At 54.8% G+C, this 22,001-nt stretch overlaps 1 protein-coding gene across 13 annotated transcripts in view; it reads right to left on the bottom strand.

The window, feature by feature from the left end:
- Nucleotides 1-445: 445 nt before the first annotated feature.
- CELF4 (CUGBP Elav-like family member 4) overlaps nucleotides 446-22,001 on the bottom strand; it is a 313,764-nt gene continuing 292,208 nt past the window's right edge. For 5 of the 13 annotated variants that reach the window (XM_068993786.1, XM_068993787.1, XM_068993791.1 and 2 more), the window contains exons 9-14: nucleotides 21,716-21,781; nucleotides 20,126-20,209; nucleotides 15,178-15,261; nucleotides 10,077-10,155; nucleotides 9,502-9,673; nucleotides 446-926 (exon numbers count right to left, since the gene is read on the bottom strand). In XM_068993786.1, the coding sequence (XP_068849887.1) occupies nucleotides 900-926; nucleotides 9,502-9,673; nucleotides 10,077-10,155; nucleotides 15,178-15,261; nucleotides 20,126-20,209; nucleotides 21,716-21,781 (512 nt within the window). In that variant the 3' untranslated portion in view covers nucleotides 446-899. Of the gene's footprint in view, nucleotides 927-2,898; nucleotides 2,953-9,501; nucleotides 9,674-10,076; nucleotides 10,156-15,177; nucleotides 15,262-20,125; nucleotides 20,210-21,715; nucleotides 21,782-22,001 lie in introns of those variants that run through there. The other 8 variants (XM_068993788.1, XM_068993795.1, XM_068993796.1 and 5 more) reach the window with 4 other exon arrangements.

Here is a 22,001-nt window from a genome sequence, read left to right as displayed (position 1 = left end):
AACAATTATCTTGCCTTGTCAGCCCCCTTTGTTCCCCTCGTTTTCTCACACTTCACAGTTAATGAGTTTTCGTATTTTGTTGCTTTCCCCAAATATCCACCGATTTGTTCATCTTAACAGCTCCATCCAGACATATAATACAGAAAACCATAGGAAAGAGTCATAGACTTGAATGAGGGTGATCAAAGCGCCTCTCAAAGTATCAAAGAACTATTATCTTGCTGTTTTAAAAGCACTGAAGCATTATTTTTCCTTTTTTTAATTTTTTTTGTTTTTTTTTGTTTTTTTTTTTTGTTTTGTTTTGTTTTTAATTACATTTTTTCATAGAATCGCTCTAAGCTGTTTCAAGAACAGCCGTGAGGCAGAAAGGAGGTTCTCCTCCATTCCCCCTCTATTTGACCTAGAGCTACACATCTGCAATAAAAAGTTTGGTCCTTTGGTCCCTAAATAGCTAAAGGAATGACAGATAGAGATGCTCAGTGGCGACGTCCCAGCCGCCCCCCTGGGGACCAGGCCCCGCCAGCCACACCGCTTGCCCCAGCCTGCCTCAGGCGCCCACGGGCTGGAAAAGCCCCGGGGATCGGGAAGCAGCGGCCCTTCCCAGTTCCCAGCCCTGCAGTCTCCCCACCTTGTCTCAAGTTATTTTGTTTGAAAGTTGCCTTTTTTTGTTTTGTTTTTTTCTTCTCATTTTTCTTCATCTTCTTCTTCCCTTTGTCATATATATATTTTTCCCCCAAACACGTGCCCTCTGAACTCCATAGACGCTATACTTTCCTTGAAGAAATGTGACAGTCACAGAGAGTGTCTGGAGTCTTCAGCTTGATTGATATTGGCTGATATGTCAAAGGTGTCATCCAACAGTTCTCATTTATAAATATATATAGAGAGAGGTTTGTTTTTTAATGTAGCCCGTTCAGCATCCTGCCCTAAAATGAAGAAAATCGGGGCTGATTAAGCCAAGAGAGGAAATGCAAAATACATCCAAACACCAAAAGGAACCTGCCTCAGGGGGGTTAGGGTGGGAGCTCTGGGGGGGATGGCGGGAGGGAGGGAAGAGACCAGTATGAGAATTAGTCATGATCATGATACGTAACAAAAGAAATTGACTCGTATTCAGAGTAAGAAACCACTGGGAAGGCTATAGGTGATGGCTGTAGCAGAGGAGACGGTTTTTGATTTGGGTTCCTTTAGAGTTCTGGATTGGGGGATGGCTAGATCTACGGGAAGAATTTGTGACTGTGGGGTATGACTTCATCATTAAACTGACCTCTGAGGGATCTAGCCCAGATACAATATGTATACAGAAGCCTAGCAAACAAGATGGCAGAAATCTAGCAGCCCAGCCCGCACCTCCCCACGGTCCGTGACGTGAATTTTGTAGAACCCTGGCCCAGTTTCCAAGCAAACCGCCTCTTTTCCAAGGTCAGTAACTATTTGCGAGGCTATGTATATATATGTATATCTGGATATATGTGTAGAATATATTCACCTGCACATATGTGGGTATACATGGATATGTGTGTATGTATATGCATAGATACACACACACACACGTAATGTTTTTCTCATACATGCCAGGGAATTTAGAGGAAATTCAGCACTTTGAGGAAGTGGATGGGAGAACCTAAAAGAAGTTAGAACCGATTTAATTATCAGTTAAATTAACTCAGACAGTTCTCGATTTTGTTTTGAATGGTGGCTTTTTGGTGTTTTGTTTTGCATTTCAAAGAAATAAAAATCATGATCTGACTAGAATCAGAAGGAGAATGCTTAACCATTGTGAATTAACAAATGAGACTCGTCTCCATTCTAGCAAGCAGCTTCCACTTATACATGGGGGTGACTGGTTACATCAAGAGAGTTAGAACTGCAAAGCCCCCAGTTGAGGGGACAACGTCATGCGTATATCAATCCATGCTGGCAGGTTTTTCACACTGTTGATTCAACAAACAGCAAACCGTACACAGCAATCTAAACAATTACAACACCAAATAAAATAATAATAAAATTAAAAAACACTTGTCAAGGACCCTTTTTCAGTTGTAAACAAAAAAGTGCATTTTGCTTTTGTCAGTATTGTTTTTTAAAACCAACCAAAAACCCCTCCCCAAGCCCCAGGTCCCCCACCTCCCCTCCCCACATTTAATTTAGCAGAAGTAGCTAGAATACAAACCTTACAATTGCGACCGGGCTCTCTCTCAGAGGCCTCGGGCTTTGAGCTCTAGTTTTTTGGTTTAGAATTTTTTTTTTTATCATTCTGTTACTGTAGAGATTTTGTTTTTGTTTTTCCTTTTGAAGTGAGATTTAAAATAGCCTAACTTGAAAAAGACCAGACCTAGGAAAGTGTCAATTGAAAAAGGCCCCCAAATTTCTAGAAAAAAATAAAATCACAATATTTTCAAGTGCAAGTAAATCAACCACGCATAGATACTTTTAAGGTGTTTTCCTTATTTTTAAGAAAAAAAAATAATGGTTTGCACAGTTAAATGATCCCATGTCCGATAATTCGGGAATTCATCTTTATTTTTACTATTTTTTTGTTCTTTTTTTTTTCTCTATGTGACATCTAGAGAAGCATAAAAAACGCTGAACAAGAAAAACCAAACAACAGAAAGTAAAACCACTGCAAGCACCAAGAACGAAACGAAAATGAGCACAGCAAAAAAGGTTGTGGCAGCACAAAAGTCAGGAAAATGCACGTGTGATCATGACTGGCCAACCATCAACGGATACAACATCCAAGAGAAACGCTCCAATCACAGCACCTCCACGAAACTTGACGGCAATTGTCATGCAACCGATTCTTAGCCTTGTTACATGACGCCATCATGTCACACTGTGAACTTTGAGTTGATTTGAACTTACGGATGGGGGACTGTTTTCTCCACTCTCATGTGATTACGTGAACTTTATTCCTAGCTCAGCGCGAGACTGTGGTGGATTTGACTGGCCCTGGTTGGGTTGTTGGAATTTGATTGAATGACAAAAGAAGAAAAGATTTATATATATATTTATATATGTAGAGAGAGAGAGAGAGAAAGAGAGAGAGGACAAGAGTGTGGGTAAGAGGGGGAGGGGGAGGAGGAAGGGGGAGGGGTCGGGGATTGTGGGGGGCGGGGCGGAAGGGGGGGCAGGGAGAGTCAGGTTGAGGGTGAAGACGGGCAAGGAAGAAGTTAAAACAAAATTAAAAGGAAAAATATTTATACAGCACCAGACCACAGCATCAATCTAAAAGCTCGGATGAGAGAACAGCAGTCAAATCATAAGAGAACGGAAAAAAACCCAAAAGGATGGAGGAAGCGGCAGACGAACGACATGGGCACGTCAACACACACACGCACACGCACGCACGCACACGCACACACGGTTGTTGATGCAGACAGGTGATACACTGTGAACAGCAGAGCCTCACGCAGGGCCGCTACGGGCATCCGTCATGCTCCGGGTAACAGGAGGGAGGGCGTGGGCAGTGTGGCGAGGGGGCCAGAAAAAAAGAAAACAGCCCCTCAGACCACCTTGGCCGGCGAGCAGGTCAGGGGGACACGCTCTCTGCTTTGACCCCCTCCTTGGTTCTTTCTCTCTCCCCCAGGGGCCGAGCGTGCCTCGCCTCCCCAGCCTTCCTGGCTATAGCTGGCTCCCAATTGCCGGGTGGGTCAGAGGCTGCCTAAGGCGACTGCTGTGTCCGGGGGTCCATCCAGGAAACACTCGGCTGCCCGGGACGGTCCACACCCACAACCCGGCCTCCCACCCTGTCCAGGGCCCGCGGTGGCCACCGTCCCCAGGGAAGGGCGTCCCCGCTAAGAGCGCCGGGAGGCTGCGGGAGGCCTCGGGCCTGCCCCCTGCCGCCCAGCCTCGGCCCTCGGACCTCAGAACCTTCAGAAAACGAGCACTCTCAGTTGTGAGATTTAGAGTCCATCATGGCAGTGTTCTCGGAACTCTACAAACACGCCCTGGCACGGCTGATTTCCTGTTTCACGGCTTCCTTATTCACTCTGCTTTGCTCCCAGGGGGGCCCAAAGTGAGGCGGGGTCCTGGCACGTGAAGCCTTTGGGAGGTGTCAAAGCTCTGACTCAGAAAGGGTCACGGGGGAGGCTAGGGTGCCCTGGAGGGTAGGTCAAAGGGAAAAGGACAGTCCACCGGAGAGGGGCAGCTACGGGCCTGGCTCCCTGCCGGGTCCTCTGCTTCCCCCTACCCCCCCCTCCCAGTTCTCGGCTCCTTCACACCCTACATCCCCGCCACATACAGCTTTCTAGACTGACCCTTCTCACTGTCTTCTTTACTGATGGAGCCCTAACTGGTGCAGGCTGAGATCTCCCTCTCGGAAGCACCATCCAGTTATTCCAATGTGAGTTGTGCTGAACATGCTTCATTCACCATTTGGGGTCCTCTGCCCCCACCCAGGGCCCTGGGGGTCCCTAGTCCCACCCCCTCCTCCTGGTTACCCCTGAGCTCGCTCCCCAGCCCCTGGTCCCCTGCAGCACCCCTGCCTGTGCCAAGCCAATGCACCAGGCTGGGCTCCAATGTCCCCGGCTTCTACCTGCAGCGGCTCCTGCTCTCAGCTTTGGGTTTTCCCTCAGGCCGTGTGGAAGGGAAGCCTGAGACTGTGACTGCTGCAGATAAGATGCAACATAGCTGAGAGGTGATGATTCTAAGCCTAAATCTGGCCCCCGGCTCTGCCTTCTCTGAGGAGCCCCGGCGTCTCTGCCTGCACAGAGCCCGGCCCTGCCTGCCGCCCGGCTCTTCCTGCAGCAGATGCCCTCCCCGACACCAGGGCCCACCAAGGCCCGCCTGCAGCCCCAGCCCCTCCACAAGGAAAACCCACAGACCCACCACCCACGAGAGCCAACTGGCAGGCCCGTGGGGCGGGAGAAGAGGCCTCAGAGCTGAGGGGCACGGGCGGGGGGCCTCCCTAGCTGTCCAGTGGTTTGGACTCTGAGTTTTCACTGCTCAGGGCCCAGGCTCAATCCCTGGCAGGGGAACTAAGATCCCACAAGCCACGTGGCACAGAGGGCACTAGGTGTCAGCCATGCAAGTGTAACTAAGGGAGTCCCAGGGACCCTCCCACCCAGTCCTGGGACGCCCACTCCTCCCCGCGCCACTGGGCTCCTTTGCTGGCTGCCAGCTTTCCTCCAGCCTCCCTTCAGGGCCTGGCTCTGGCCAATGCTGGGGATTCCACACAGCCCCTGCCCAGAGCTGTGTTGAGGGAACTTTCTCACACACACTTAGCCCCAGCACGCAAACACACTCTCATACTTAGCCTAAAGAGGCTCCCCCGGGTTCTGCCGGCTGGCCACTCCCTTCACGTGAGAACAGTGGCCCCTATGCCCACCCTGACCCCTGCCTGGCCACCCTCTGGAAGAGTCTTTCCAGACCCAGCCCTAGACGTGGCAGCAGGGTCACTGACCAGCGTGGGGAACTGGAATCAGGCCTGGGAAGCACCAACCCCCATGACCTGGGTGAGGAAGTTATGGCCAAGTTGAGCCAATTTAGATGCCAGGTTCTAAACACAGCTGGCCTCCAGCCGGAGAAGGCTCAGGCCTAAAACCACAGCCCAGCACCAGGCAGGTCTGTCCCGAGGCACCTGTGCCTGCAAAGCTTGGAGCAGACGCTGTGCAAAAGCACACTCAGATCCAAGCCCAGGGTCCAGAGACACGGGGCTCCCAGGGTCCAGAGACACAGGGCTCCCAGGGAGTCAGACCTGCCACTCAGCACGTTCTCCCCCTCAGCTCTCCCCCTGCAGAACTGCACAGCCAGGCACCTGCCCTCAGCTCAAGCCCAGCATGCTCCAAGGTGGGACAAGGGACTTGGGTGTCTGCCTGGACCTGATCACGTTCATGCTTCTGCCTGTTTCCTTCCTCTTAAGCTTTCCAGTAAAGATTTCTTGGAGAAACTCCCATCTTTGCACAAGATAAAGGGCAGGGGCTGCAAGGATGCCAGGAACTCACCTATCAGGAGGCACAGACTGCATCCTACCCAGGCCTCGTTTCAGGGAACCAGAGCCCAACCACACTTCCCTGCCAAGAACTGCCCTCCCAGGGCCCCTCTGTTTCCCCAGACCCCCCTCACTCTAGTTCTGATTTGGCCACCTCTAAGCCTTCTGTCTTCACCACTGGCTCTGAGATCCCCCTCCCTGGGCCTCTTCACACCTAGCTATGCCCCCTGAGCCCCTGCTCAGGTGAGCTCTGTCCTTCTGAGTAACTGGAACTCATCATCTGTAAACATCCCCTGTCGGTCTGTAAAATCATGCAGCTTTAAGCTGCTTTTATAGCTGTTTCTTCCCTCCCTTGCTGGCAGCCTCTTCCCACTGCAGTCCCCAAGTCTGGCCCTTAGCTGGCACCTGCCTTCTGTTACAGCCTCTAACAGCCTTGGGCTGGGAAAGCCTGAATGCACCATTTGTTAAAATCCTGTGATTGCAACCAAAAGGTCAACTTGAATGTAGGAGTTATGTGTTGTTGTTTGATCACTGAGTTGCGTCCACCCTTTTGCGACCCATGGACTATAATCCTCCAGGGCTCCTCTGGCCATGAGAGTCCCCAAGCAAGAATTATGGAGTGGGTTGCCATATCCTCCTCCAGGGGATCTTCCTGACTCAGGGATCAAACCCACGTCTCCCGCATTGGCAGGCAGATTCCTCACCACTGAGCCACCAGGGAAGCATAAGGATTATGTGACATCACAGTGTTTGTAGGAGACTGCCTAGTGAAGGGGTAGTCAGATGGCTGACCCCAGAGGAGGGAGATGTCATGACGTGTCCTCTCTGGTAGTCAGAAGACTCTGGGATAAGAGAGAGTGGGGCGAGAATACAGGGGCGTTTATTATTCTCCTTAAGCAGCCCCTCCCCCCAATTTATGACTCAACCACTCAAGTGACTTAATCTGTGTGTGCTCCAACTGCAAAATGGGAAAGACAACACTGCCTACCTTATAGGCAGCGTCAAGTACACAGTTATGTCTCCAGAGTTGCCACCTACAAGAACAATGCCTCGCGCATGGTAAGCACAGTGTGAAAACCTGCGGTTCTCATCTTTTCCGGCTTTTGTGTTCCCTGGTGGAAGAACCACTCTGCTTTTTAAACTACTTCTCTTAAGTCCGTGCCACAATTACGACTGCTAACTGGTTCTACCCTGCGGGCCTACTTCTTACCTTCTGTCCCAAACAACAAATCTGCCTCTCTCACCCCTTGCTCTGACCTCGATGTCCTCTCCTTTCTTGGGTCTTACTTGCGTCAAGGTCTACAAGGCTAAGACAGGCTACTGTCGAGGGAGCCACAGAATCGCAGGGCATGACTCCCCAGCATGCCACCTGGAAACGCCTGTGATGGCTCCAGCACCTGGGTTTCATTATGGGGAAATGCAAGCCCAAGAGGGGAAGCACCTTGACCCAGGTCATGCCCTGACGGCAGAGTTAACCTATTGAAGAAAAAGTGCACCATGTCACTTCCACTGCACTGTCCCTCCCTCCTCTGGAAACGTGCCCTCTGCACCATCTGCTGGCTGCCACAGAGCTCGAAGCTCCACGCGGGCAGGATGGTGACCATGTATCTCTCTATCTCGGAACTGAGCACAGAAACTGCCCACACTCTGAATGGATGTGTGTGCGTGAGTGCAAGCATGCCCATTTGTGTGTGTGTGTGTGTGTCTATGTGTGCTCATGCGCATTTCATGCAGACCAGAGATGGGCAGGGGCGGGAAGTCAGGAAGCAAGGGAGGCAGACTTCGCTTTAACAGCCTTGCTGTGAATAGAGGCTCAAGAAAATCTCTTGGAGAGAAGGTGAGTATGGCTGCTCCCAAGTGGACAAAAGGGGCCCTACTGGCAGTGCGGGGATCTGGGAGGAGGCTGGGAAACTGGAGCTCTCCCTCCCAGACTCCAGACTCTGACCCTTCATTGGGAGGTGTAACTGTCACCTGGCTCACCTTTCTCGCGAGCCCTCCCCACCTCAGGTCACAACTACTCTGCTCTTGCAGTCACTCTGGCCAGAAATCCAAGCGCCATCCTAACCCTCTTTCTCTCACACCCCCTTGAATTCCTTCCGAACAGCAACCAGCTCCTTCACAGCACCTTGAGTGACTGCTATGCCCCTGGACTGAGCGGTCCAGGCACTTGACCTCTGCTTGTGGCCCCACAGTCTATCAATACAGCAGCCAGCGGTCCTACTGAAATGCAAGTCACCCACAGCCCTGTGCCCCTCAGAGCTCTCCAGTGGCTCCCTTAGCCCTTCATTTCGGCGGAGAGGCCGAAGTCCACGCAGCGGACTGGGTTCCTACACGAGGTGGCCCTCCTCACCTCTGGGATCTCCTTTTCTACTCCCCCTGGCCCCCAGCCTGCCACAGCTCTCCATCATCTCTGCCTACTGCGGGTCCTTGCACACACCACCTTGCTCTCACCTTGGAGCCTGTACACCACACTCCTCTAGACCCTGGCATGGATCGCTGTCTTCCCTTCTTCAGATCTCTGCTCAAATGTCACTTTCTCAGCAAGGCCTACCCTGACTACCTGATTTAACTGTAACCAACCACTTCAACACCCTATACAATTTACTCTTTGATTGTATGTCCTTGTTTGATGTCTGTCTGCCTTGCTAAGGACAAGCATTCTGATCAGTATCACTCATGCTGAGCGCCTAACAGTAGCTGACCCACAGAACTGTGGAAGCGGCAGAGGGCTGGCAGCCTGGCCCTGGCCCGGGAACAAGCTGGGATGGCAGGAGGGCACCGCAGTGGGGGAAGCCAGGCTGGGGGTGAACTCTTGATGACCAGGCACATCTCCCACCTCTCCCCCGCCCCAACTCCACCCCAGGAAGCTGCTTCATCCAGGGCAGTATGTGGCCTGGAGGAGGAGTGGGCTGATGGTGCCTCCAGCTTTAAGGCAGGACTCAGAGAGCTGGGAAAAGTGACACCTGTCCACTCATCACGGGCTCTGGGAAGTGGGCAGGGTAAGGGGCCCCAGTCCCGTACATACAGTCACCCTCCTCAGCCTCTGTCCCCTCCTGTTTTTTGGGTTTTTTTTTGGTAAAGTTCTCTTTGAAAAGTCCTGTTCCCTCCTCTCCAGACTGAGCTGTGGTTAACTGGAGGGGTGAGGCAGTCAAGCGTTGACAGGCCCCCAGAGCTGGAGAGTGGAGAGCCAGGGAGTCTGACAGAAGGCCCCAGCACATGTCTATAGCTCCCCACCACAAAGCCTATGCCACCCAAACTCTCCTAGCCCTGAGCTTGTCATCGGCTCACCCCAGGATTTCTGGCAAACAAGATTGCCAGTGTAGACCTTCTCAAAGCAGTTCCCTCCCTCCTGCCCCCTCTTGGCTCTGCAGCAGGGGGATGGCCATACCCATTTCTGCCGGGGATGACCACAGCTCTGCGCCTGCCCCCTGGGAGCAGGTCGAGCCGGGCGCAGCGGGTCCAAGGCACAACGAGGGTCCAGGCAACAAAGGCCAGAGGAGGCGGCGGGTCCGTCCGGTATCAACCTCCCCAACCTCCCCCGTCCCCGCGCCCCGGCCGATCCCGGTTACCTGTGCGAGTCCTGGTCTCCCCCGGGGGACGCTCCCGCCGGCGCTCAGTACGGGCGATTGGCGTCTTTGGGCCTCTTCAGCTGCACCTTGAGCCTCTTCATGCCGATCTGGAATCCGTTCATGGCCTGGATGGCGGTCTGCGCGCTGGCCGGGTTGTCGAAGCTCACGAAGCCTAGCGAGACACGAGGGACGAGGGCCTGGGTTTCCACGGGGCCGCCCCGGCCGGGAGGGGGCGGGGCGGGGAGGGGGTGAAGGGCGGGAGCCGGGGGGCGGGGCGGGGGCGGAGTCCCCGCCCAGTCCCGCCGAGCCTCCGGGCGGGGCGGGGCTCGAGGCTCCGCCCCTCGTGGCCACGCCCCCTGGTCGGGCTCGCACCCCTCCCCCACAGCCCTCGTGCGCGCGGCCTCCTCCGGGGTCGCGCTGAGGAGGCTCCCGGCTACCGACCCGCGCGGGCCCGGGCGGGCCGTCCCCGCTCCGCCTCGTCTCTCGGCGGCGCCGCTGTCCCGGGCGCCCTCTCCCCCACCCCGGCCGGCCCCGGCACCTCAGCCCCCGCCTGCGGTGGGAGAGGGCGGACACACCTGCGGGCGGAGGAGTTTATTGGACACTGTCCTCCCTGACAGGAGGGGGCCTGGCAGCGGGAGGGCACGGGGGGCCGGCCTGGGGAGAGAGAGGAGTGCGAGGGGAGGGAGGGGAGGCGCCCCGGAGCGAACGTCGCCGCCGCCGATCCCGGCCGCCCCCTGGCGAGCGCCGCCGGCCGCGGGCCGGGGCCGAGGCGGGGTCCCCGGCGCCCGTCCGCCCGCTCCGTCCAGGCCGAGCCCCGCTCCGCCCCCAGCCAGGCTCCGGGTGGCCACCCGGCTCAGTCCGCACTGGCTCGCGTGAAACGCCACCTCGCTCCCAGAGGCCGTCCGCGCCACCCTTTTATGTTAGCACGACTCCCTCCTGGGAGCAGCGGCTCTTGCCCTGGACTAAGCACGCGCCCGCTGACGCGTCCCCTGTGAACCTCTCATAGCACTGATAGTGGTGTAACAGTAATAGCACAAATTGACACTATTAGCGAAAGTTCGCTGAGAGCCTTCTCCGTGTACTACAAGGCTGCAGAAGTGCTTGTCACACGTTCACTCCTCCCAACATCCCAGGACAAGGATATAGAACCATCCATGGCTCCCAGTCACCTGAAGCAAGCAGTTCCCAGGTGGGACTGGATTAGGTTCCCAAAGTTGACCCCTTTTGGAACTTAGAATGCATCTCCTATTTATAGACTACACTACGTCAGCATTTCCCAAAACGGCTCAAACGGTGCTCCTTGAGAAAGGACCTTCTGTGGTCAAGTAGGTTTGCAGCCAGGTCACTCTGGAACAGTTCCTGGCACATTAACAAACAAAAACATCCCCCTCCCACCCCAGCTTCTCTCTTCTTTATGGGTTTTTTTTCAAACCTCGTATTTCCTGGAATTTATTTGACTTTGGAGGCCGTTTCTCTGGTAAAATGGACTTAGATCCTGCAAATATGAAACTACGCTTGGCAAAGTTTCCTGGCCATGCTGCAAATGTGCCTCATTTGGGGCGTTTGTCCCCAAATGGCCGTTAGATATATAAGGGATAGATGTACAGACCCCGGGGAGGTAGAAAGCTGTTTCTTGGTTAACTATCTGTGGTCCCGTGGTCCTGCCTGAGACCCCTCCCTCACTCCCCATGTGGTGACCCTTTCTCCCCTTTACCTCCACCCGGACACTACCTCTTCTGGCCTCTTTTCTCTCTCTCCCTTCTGCATTTCTAAACATTTTCTCTTGCAACCATGCATCATCAAAGACGGGGGAGGGATGTGTGCAGGTACATGTGAGTGTACTCAAAGAGGGCTAGCATGTGAACTCAGATGAGACTGGTCACAGCTGGGCCCAAGGCAACATATCCAACATCTGTATACATCTGTACACCTAAATCGGAGAAGGCAATGGCACCCCACTCCAGTCAGTACTCTTGCCTGGAAAATCCCATGGACAGAGGAGCCTGGTGGGCTGCAGTCCATGGGGTCGCGAAGAGTCGGACACGACTGAGCGACTTCACTTTCACTTTTCACTTTCATACATTGGAGAAGGAAATGGCAACCCACTCCAGTGTTCTTGCCTGGAGAATCCCAGGGACGGGGGAGCCTGGTGGGCTGCCGTCTATGGGGTCGCACAGAGTCAGACACGACTGAAGCGACTTAGCATAAACCTAAATACACAGGAAGGATTTTGGATTATCCATAGTTGGAAATCAATGTGAGTCATTTTTCCACCTCCCCCTCTCATGCCCTCCTGGCCCATCCCTTCCCCACAAAACTACAGTCAAGCTGTCAGCAGAGCAGTTTTCAAATGTGTGAATGGTGCATCTGTTACATCGCTCTCTTTTTAGGCAAGCTAAAAGCCTCCCTCCCTACCAGGACAAGATAGCCTAACTCTTGGTGACAGCTGCCACCCCACCACCAAAAAAAAAAAAAAAAAAACCCAAGTATGAGCAAAGTGGGAAAGAGATGGGACAAAGATAAAAAGGGCTGGAGATGCTGTGTAGGACAAAGGTGTAAAAGGAGGGAGAGAAGTTCCGGGAGGAGGCAAGAAGCCCCGCCTCAGGTTGAGTACTGGAAGCCTGGGGGTTGAGAAGGGTTCCAGGCTCAAGGAACTTTTCTTCCTGACCTTTCTTAACTGGCTAGCAGTCAGGGCAGGGAGCATCTTCCTGCTGGCCCCCTCAGCAAGGCTCTGGGCACCATCTCCCATGTACCTGGTTTCCAGGGCTGTATCCCTTCTCCCAGAGCTCCCTGCCCCATTCAATTGGCTCCTGAGAAGGCGCCTGCCTCCCAGACCGTGAAGGCTGTGCAGGTAGGATGCCCTCCTGGCGGCCCTCCAGCCCCTCCTCCAACATAAAAACCATTTGTGCTGCTCACGAAGGCCTCCAAAAGATTCTGTTTGTGGGTATAAAGAGCAAGGGAAGACTCTGAGCAGTTCATTTTCACAGAGGACTACATGTGGAGCAACACAGCCCTTTGGGGGGAATAAAAGGGGCCCTCGCACCTCCTGAAGGTCCACTCTGACCCGGTCCCTCACATGGAATGTCTTGTGTAACCTTCACAGCATCACTGAGAGCTGACCGCCAAAATCCCCATCCCACCAACGCAGACACTGAGATCCAGAGAGTAAGCTTGCCCATGAGCGCGTGCCAGGGAGATGCACAGGTTGGGCTGCCAAAGCCAGGGAGGGAACCCAAGAGACTGAAGGAGGAGCCACTGGGCCGGCCAGCTGGGCGGGATCCTGGCCCTTCTCAAGGCTGGTGGATGTTCAGTGCTAGATGTTTGTTCAGGAAGAGAGAAAGAACCAGAGCAGAGGTATACGGGGGAGGACTTCCAGCAAAAGTAGACTTCTCTTTGCTGGAGAACTTGAATGAGCTAATGGCAAGGATAATCTGGCGTTGACTGGAGGGAGCGGCACAGCATAGATGCTAGAGGGAAAGGCTGGGCCTGCTCCAGCCTGGATACCCAGCACAGTCTGGGCTCTTTGCAGTCTTCTTCTGACTTATCGGACATCGAGGCTTACTTAGAGACCAAACGCAGCTGATCTCCAGTCTGCTGTTTTTACACACGTAACCGTAATTCATCAAAAGAAACACCAAACAGTTGAGGGGTACACCCCAATCTTTTCCTTTGGCCTTGTTCTCCCATCCCCCAGAGAAATGAGCTGCTGGGCAACTCAATGCCTCTGAAGTACCACAGATTTTAAGTGGCAGCTGCCAGAGGGGAAGGAACACTGCAAAGATCTTGACTGCCTTGGGGAACATCATTTCCACCCTGAAGCCCTTCATGGACCTGGAGAGCTGGTCTCCAAACTGGAATCTCCTTAACATGTGCTTTCCAGCACTTCTGCACTTTTGTACCTTTCCCCCTCCCCCATCCCCAAGAGGGGACCCAGGTTCCGGCCTCACAGCCCCTGAATCTGGGGGTCAACCTGGAGGTGCTGGGCTGACTCAGCTCTGATTCCATGTGTCCGGTCTGGGGACCAGACTCAATTCTGGGGGACTCAGGAGTAGATCAGACCTGAGAAAGCAGCTCTCATGGAGGCAGAAGAGGTGGGAAAAGGGCCGAGGAGGAGTGGAAAGGAGAGGTGTGGGGGTGACGTGGGTTTCCAGGAGGTCTGAAGAAGCAAACTGAAACTCAGGAAGCCCAGCTGAACTGGAATTTCAGATAAGCAATAAATACTTTTTTAGTATGTCTCCAATATTGCATGGGACACATTGTACATGATATTTGGGACGTGTGTGTGTTAGTCACTCAGTCGTGTCCGACTCTGCGACCCCATGGACGGTAGCCCACTAGGTTCCTCTGTCCATGGAATTCTCCAGGCAAGAATATTAGAGTGGGTTACCATTCCCCTCTCCAGGGGCTCTTCCCAGCCCAGGGGTTGAACTTGGGTCTGCCACCTTGCAGGCAGATTCTTCACCTTCTGAGTCACCAGGGAAGACCCATTTGGGACATACGTATAACTAAAAATGTATCTGTTATTTATCTGAAATGCCAATTTAACTGGGAATCTTGTGTTTTATCTGACATCCATACTCCTGGACCCTCCCAAGTCTTTCATCTCCCATCTAACACTCCGTCCAGAAGAATTTCCCAAAGGTATCTTCATCCCACTACTCCCCCATCTTCCACTGCCTATGGTACCATATGAAGCACCTTCACCTGAATGACTGAACCCCTCCCCAGCACAGACTTGCCCTCATAGCTGGTCTCCCCTGAACCTTCCTTTCTCCCCAAAGCCTCCAGCTTCCTCATTCACGAGTCTTTGACTCTCCTCATCCCAGCCCCCATACACTCATCCATTCTATTTCCCCATGCTTGGAATTCCCTCCCCTTCTGTCTGCTTGCATCCACCTGCCTTTCTCATTCCTTCATTAGTTGGTGCCTGGCAGATCTCACTGCCATTGAATAGACATGATTTTCATCTAAGCTCAGACCTGAGGCTTCCTGAGGGCAGGGACCAGTTTCCTCTTCCTCATTCCTTGACAGTTTCGCTCTGGTGGCCTGAGGGGTGGGGGTTCGGGGAGAAAGGTGCATTGGATGGCAAGAGAGGAGCAAAGAGCAGGGTAGAAAGAGAAGGAGGCAGGAGCAGGACAGAAAGATGGACAGAGGCCAAGGGGCCAGTGGGGTAGGGACTTCAGTTGGGTGAACCCCTCACTCCAAGGATCATGCTCAGCTTTGACCCCCAGGGCCACTGTAGCCTTGAGAGGAGAGGGGTGCTGGGAGAATGGCTGTTGTGAGGCTCTGCTCCATGCCCCTCCTCCTCCTGCCCAAGATGGGTCCTTTCCCTTCTCTGTTGGTGGGAATTGAGCTTTGGGGCTGGGAGCGGAAGCTCTCTCGTGGACTAGGGGTGGTGGCTAGGAGACTGGATGGGAGTGGGCAGGGAAAGCCAAGAAACCAAAGAACAGAAGAGAGAAGAGGGTGAGAGATGGAGGCTGGAGGCTGGACACAGGAGCACTTGGGAGTGGGGGGCGGCGGCGATGTGAAGGAGCAGGTTAAAAGCAGTTGGACACCGGTAAATTGGTGCGAGCACCACCCTGTCCTAGGTGAAGTTGGTTTGTTATCTTTACCCACCAAAGCATTTACTTTGGTTAGTCGCCCGATCCACAAACACTTTCGAGGAGATGACATTACCGAAAGGGAGGAACATCTGCATCAGCTCAGCGTCCCCAAACTCCTGGGGCAGATGGTAGATGAACAGGTTACAGCCCTCGGGCCCTGCGGTGGGGGGGGGGGGGGGTCAGGGGAGGAGGGATGGCGGGGTGGGGGAAGAGAGAGACAGAGGAGAGGTGAGCGAGTTAGGCAGCGGCAGCAGGGAGGGTTAGGGGCGAGGTTAGGAGGGGGGTCTCATCCAAGGTCCAAAAGTGGCCGTGAAAGAGTGGGGAGCTGCTGAGCCCCGGGTCTGAGCTCTGGTCTCCCCTCTGCCCTCGAGCAAGTCTCTGAAACTCTCTGTGCCTCAGCGGTCTTTTTCACATCACAGGGCGCCTGGCAACTCCAGGGCTCAAGGGGTGGAGGCAACCAGCGAATGGGGTGAATACGCCTGATTAGTCTTGGCGGAGAGATACTGAGGAGAGGCACTGGGTAGGGAGACCTGCCCAGCCCTCCCCCCCGCCACCCCCAGCCAGGGGAGGATGGAGGGAAGTGCTGGGGCAGCCCTGTCTCTGCAAGCCTCACTCCCCATTTTCCCCCGGCCAAAGGCAGGACTCTGGGGCCTGGAATCCCCATCCTCTGTCCTGGCCTGCAGCCACTCTTTCCCATTTGATCCCCAAAGGCCTTACCCTCCACTGCCCTGAACTTAAAGTCCATCCTAATCTTGAAGGTGGAAACCAACATTTATCCCACCTGCTCCAGCAAGCCAGGTGAGCAGAAAGGACTTCATACAAAGGCTTCATGATGGGATTCCCATAGGCCAGCTTCATCATATAAAACTCTCCCCATTTCAACAGTGAGAGCCCTGCCACTTCTGTAGCGCTAACTGCATGCCAGAATGCTCTGCACACTTCATGTAAATGTTGATTCACTTAATCCTTACAGCTGCCTTGAGGCTACTGTCATCCCCACTTTACAGTGAAGAAAGCTGAGGCCAGAGAGGTTAAGTCACCTACCAAGTCGCATAGCTAGTAGTGATGGGGCCAGGATATGAACCCAGACCCAGGCTGTCTGTCTCCATGGTCTGTGTCCTCCTCTCTCCACTTCCTTATCATAAATCTCAGTGCCCCAGAAATCCTGAATCCTCATTGAAATATCCACATAGCTGAAGATTTACATGTTTCTTTTAAAATAAATTTATTTTTTATGAAAATTAAAGCACATTGGCAGTTTCTTTCAAAATTAATATGAATTTGACGGGGGAGTATGTAATTTCCTCGTTTCTGTCTCACCACAGCAAAAATTTGAAGCGACAGACGGAGGAGTGTTACAGCTCGGTTACAGCTCAGTTTATATGTTTCTTTTTAAATGACCAAAAGGTTGAGTTTTAGCTCTTTGAATGAGAACTCTCTCCAAGCTACTTCCTCTTCTTCTTGCATCTAAAATAGAGTGTGCCACAGAAAACTTGACCTTTTAAACTGTGTGTGTGTGTTCAGTTGCTAAGTCATGTCTGACTCTTTGTGATTCCATAGACTGTAGCCCACCAGGCTTCTCTGTCCATGGGATTCTCGAGGCAAGAATACTGGAGTGGGTTGCCATTTCTTACTCCAGGGTATCTTCCTGACCCAGGGATGGAACCCATGTCTGCTGAATTGCAGGTTGATTCTTTACCACTGAGCCACCTGGGAAGCTTAACTACTTCTGACATACTTCTGACTTCTATTTTTACATCTTCCATCTATTTCTGTGCCCTTGAGGGTCACAGCTGATAGCTAAGAGTCCTCTGACCACCAAAGCCTCCCTCTGAACCAATGACCTCCTCGGCCCTGGTCCCTGCCCCAAACCATCTGCCCATCCCCACTCTCTGGCCTCCCCTCCCTGAACGGCGCTTTCAGAACGGCCGCAAGCAAGCTCCCTCACCCACTGCCAGGGGGCCCGGTGCAGAATTCCCCAAGCCCTGGTTGCCCTTCCTCCCCTCCACACCCACTTCCCGTCCCCTCCAACCATGGCATGTTTTCACTGGTTCATACTCTGTGGATGTGTCCTTTGACGGTCCCCAGCTAGACGTGAGTGCCGACAGCCCTGGGGCTCCCACAGCCCATATTCTGGGCAGTACTGAGGCTCTTTCTCCAGCAGGTCTGGGAAGATTTCTCTCCAGCCAGAAGGGGGCGCTTTCTAGAGGGCAGGAGTACTTGCCTTCCCCATACTCCTACTCTGCTCTCCCTGCATGCTGACACCCACCTTGAACTTGGGGGCCTCCCTACAAGCTCAAGTCCTGCAAGCTGCTTGGTATGGTTATTTCTGTTCTCCTTAAAAGAGACGAGGAGCCTCAAGGGCAGAGCCTCTGCACTCAGTCCCCTCAGCGTGGTGTGTGGCTGAGCCCCATAGGGCCAGCTCTCCCAGTCCCAGGCTAGCCCCCTGCCCCCTCATCCCCAACAGTGGGCCTACACATTGTCATTCTCAGGCTACCATGGAGCCCTCAGTGCATTCCCTAATTCCCAGATTATCGAGCATCCAGATAGCACAACGGGAGGGCTTTGGATACCAATCTGGTCCAACCTAGCCTTCGGAGAAAAGAGAAATGGAGCGCCAGAGACAGAAAGCGATGGCCCTGGAGCCCACCACATCCCTTGGCACAACAACCCAGGCGGTCTGTGGGCAGACAGCCTCAGGGGCTTCAGGCATCTGTTTTCAGGGTCAACTCAAAGACAAGGGAGCTGGAAGGTGGTTCCTGCCCAGCAGCCAGCGTGTCCTGGTATTTCAATGGCATTTACACAGGTGGTGGTGACCATGTGGAAAGAGGCTAACCACTGGCATCCCTGGAGGAAGACAGCCTTCCAGTTCATACCTCATGCAACACCAGACATGGCTTTGCTCTGGCTCCATCCCACTCCATTTCCAGGCTCACCTCATACTTGGCAACACCCATGCCTTGCCTTCGCTCCTGCTGTTCTCCCTGCCTTGGATGCCCATCTCCCCATCTCCAAATCTCCATCCTTCAGGACCCCAGAGAATTCCCCAAAGACCCCACTCCCAGCACTGTGAGCTCGCCCCTGTATGCAGTACACTTCTCTAAAGATCTGGGTTCGCCTCTCACCCCTCCCCCTGCCCTGCTCCCCCAGGGTACCAAAGTCAGGGAGGATGGGGACAACAGTGGGGGGCGCCCCTGCCCGAGGGGAGGCCGGAGTGGGGACTGGCCACACAGGGTGTGCTCTAGGGTACAGGGCATGGGGATGGGAGGGCCTGAGGCTGCTCTGAGGTGGACAGAAGGTATGCAGAATCAGAGCTAGATGTGTGGGCTGGTACGAAGTGTGAGGTAGCGGGCAGGACAGGGAGCAGATGAAGGGAATGGGTTTAGGCCAGTGGCAGGGGCTGTCATGTGTGTCGGGGCAAGCAGCACTGATCTGCAGCTGTGTGTGTGTGTGTGTGTGTGTGTGTGTGTGTGTGTGCGCGCACGCGTAGAGACCTCTGAGCCACAGGCCAGAGCGATGCGGGGCACTGACTACAGGCGAGGGTGGGGCAGCCTGAAGTCACAGTGGTGACAAAAGCAGGAAGGGCCCTTGGGCACAGTTCTGGGCCTGGGATGGGCAAAGTTGCACGCCACCACTTGTGGCTCTGACCCGACTGATGTGGTGCTGGAAGGCATGGACTGGAGGGAGCAGGGCAGGGCAGGCTGCAGGGCCACAGCCCAGGGAGGGGACCCGCTGGCAGAGGCAGGCTGATGCCCTACCCCCCACCCCCACTTCACCGATGGGCCCAGGTGTGACTTGGAGCTGCAGCAGCGCATGGCTGCAGGAGTGAGCAGGGGGCCTCGCTGTGCACCCCGCTGGGTTCCTGCATCTTCACGGGCCCTGGGAAGATGGTGACACAGGTCTTGGGAGCTGCCCCATGCACTTGAACTGAGATAACACCTCACATACGACTTTGGAGGGGGTGACCAACTGGTGAGGGAAGGGTGGCATGCACAGTGAGAAATCAGCAGGTGACTGCTGGAGTCTGGAGACAGTCTTGAGCTAGGTGATCCTCACACCTCTCTAGGGAATGATTACCACTGTCCTCATTCTACAGGTGAGGACGCCAAAGCTGAGAGAAGAGAGGCCAAGCTAGGACTCAAACCTAGAAGGATTTGCTTGCCATCCAGGCTCTGGGGCTTGTTCGGGACCACAAGCTTTGGACTAACAGACCCTGAGATCCTTTCCAGGACTAGCTCACGTCCCATATCTCTGGGACCATCTGCTACAAGGACTACGAGCCAGCAATCTGGAAACCACTGGTCCTTTCTGGCCACGCGGGCTACTGGGGCGGGTGTGGTGGCCTCACTGGCAGAGTGACCATTTTCATAGGGTGGGAGACAAGATCTCATCACACGGGGCTCTGTGAGCATCCCGAGCTTGGACTTGTTATCCAGTCCCCACTGGGCTCCAGACTCTGGAATGGGAGGACGCTGAGGGTCTCTAGGAGGTTCCAGCATCTAAGGTCCATTGGCTTGCCGCCCTGTTCACAGCAGGGCCTCAGAGGCAGCTTTCTGGGATCCCCTTATTTTGCTAGGCCTACACCAAAGCACCCCAACCACTCACCCACCCTTGGGTCCTGCCCTGGGAGCTCCAGGTGGGCTCTCCTGCTCATCGAGAGGGCACAGCTTCTGTCCTAGATGAACTGGTCTCCCCGCTCCTGCTCACCACCCCAGCCATGAGCATCCCTATGTTTCCCTTTCCTCTCCACTGGACAAAGGCCGCCCATTGTGGGAGGGGAGACTCCTTTACCCTGCCTCGTCCAGGCCTCCCCCGTCCTGACTTCCCTCCACTGGGGTTTGCAGAGTTGCCTGTGACGTGCACCTCCACGCCGCCTCTCACAGTCCCGCAACCCCCCTCACCCTCGGCACAATGCAGATGTGGTCACCTTGCCAACAGAACACCACCACCAAAGGCCTGGGGGAGCAGCCTCTTTGGGGGGAGAAGGGGGAGGGGCGCAGGAGCCCCACCGGCAGACTCACCTTCTCTCTGTTGCTGGGGGATCATTGGAGGTGGCTGAGGAAAGGCCTGGCTTATCTGACCATAGGCAGCAGGGTAAGCGGCTGCTGGAGGACCCAAGGGAAGAGGCAAGAGCGAGAGACGGTGACAGTGACACGAAGAGAGACAGAGTGAGAGGCAGGAAGAAAGAGAGAAGTTTCAGTGGTGAGCAGTCAAAGCAGACCAGCGAAAAAAACGCATTTTTAACATAAAGCCAGTTTTTAGCAGATATGAAGGAGAAGCAGCAAAGAGAAGTCTAGAAGTTGCCTATGTGTTCTGGTGTGCGTGCATGTGTGTGCATGTGTGTGTGCATGCTGGTGTGTGCCTGGGGGAGGCAGGTTTAATCTGCAACAATGGACAACCCACGTGTGCAGATAATCCACAATAACGGATAATCAAAAACATCAGAATGGAAAGGATGGCCCCACGCCACCTGGAACCCACCAGGTTTCGCCTTCTCTGAGCCCGGGCTGCCTTGGGCTCACACAACCTCACCAGTGCTCAGATGGCACCAGTCGGGGAGGTGGGGAGCCACCCTGGGTGTGAGCTTGGCCTCTGGGAACCTGCTAGTGGCTGGTTCCCCAGGGGCCGAGGACTTAGTTGAACAAATCTGATGCTTCCTATATTCAAATGGAAAAAGAGTCAGAGGAGGCACAGGACTGGCTAGACCCTCCTCAGCCTGGCCTGGCTCCCAAAGGAGTTCAGAGGGGTCAGCAGGTGAGGAAGAGAGCTTCCCTTGGACTCTAGGTGGCAGCCAGCTCATGCGGGCCCCCGTGTACCAGGCAGCTCCGTTACCCTCCAGGGAGACACTGTCAGCTCATCTGAACGCAACGAGGAGGGACCCTGATGGGGCCAGACAGCAGGACCCTGGCGGCAGAGATGACTGTGGGGTGTGTGTGTGTTTGCACGCGTGTGTGTGTTGTCCAGCCCAGAGGTAGGAGAGAAGCATGGCTGACGGCTCGCCTTGGGCTTCCTACAGTATCTCATCACCTCCCCACTCAGTGAACCGAGGCCACCTGCCCGCTTCTCCTTTTTTCTGCTGCTGGCGGTCTGTCCTCCTCCCTGTCCTCCTCACTCGGGCCCCACTCCTGTTCCCTGTGTGTGGCTGGGAGTAGGGGGATGGAAGCTGCTTCTCCTCCTTCAAACGGGCATCTGTGCTTTCTGGGTCAGTGGTCCCCCAGCTCCAGTCTCACGTGGTGCTGCTGGGGGAGGCTTGGTGCCCCTAGACAGACCCGCCCTGGCAGCACCACGGGGGCAGGACATCTGGCCTCAGAGATGCCGCTTCACAGCAAGGCCAAAGCTTAGCCCAGCTCACCAGCTCAAATGGAGTTCTGAACCCCCATCACTGCCAGGATGAATTAGGGTGAGGCAAGCTCTGCCTGATCACCAAAGGACACCCGCAGAGAGGAAGGCAGCCTGGTAGGGGGACCACGGCTCCCTGTCAGTCCCTCCCCACTCCCCCAAGCCCCTACACTGCTAAGCCCAGGCTTGGGTGGGGCGATGGCCAGGCACGGGGAGGTGCACGCAGCCGGGGACCACCGTGGGGACCACCGTGGGGACGCGTGGATACTAACGACCTGCATACTGCTGCACTCCAGCGTAGGCCTGCTGCAGGGGGTCCGCGGCTGTGGGGCTCTGCGCTGCAGGGGAGCCAAAGGACAAAGGTCAGCAATGCCTGCCCAAACCAGCTCCACCCCTGCCACGCCCCGGAGATGCTGCTGTGGCCACACTGCCTTCCCAGCCTCCGGGGCCCCTGTCCTGGGGCAGGACATCTGAGGCAGGCTCCCTGAATGGCTGGGAGGAGGGGGGCCTTTTCCCAGTCTGGGGCCCTCAGGAGGGTGGTAGACTGCTCCCCCTAGT

This window comes from Capricornis sumatraensis, chromosome 21 (assembly GCF_032405125.1).
Source record: "Capricornis sumatraensis isolate serow.1 chromosome 21, serow.2, whole genome shotgun sequence".
NCBI classification, from domain to species: domain Eukaryota; kingdom Metazoa; phylum Chordata; class Mammalia; order Artiodactyla; family Bovidae; genus Capricornis; species Capricornis sumatraensis.
The sequence above is the reverse complement of the archived record's forward strand: the minus strand, read 5'-3'. Positions and strand labels throughout refer to the sequence as shown.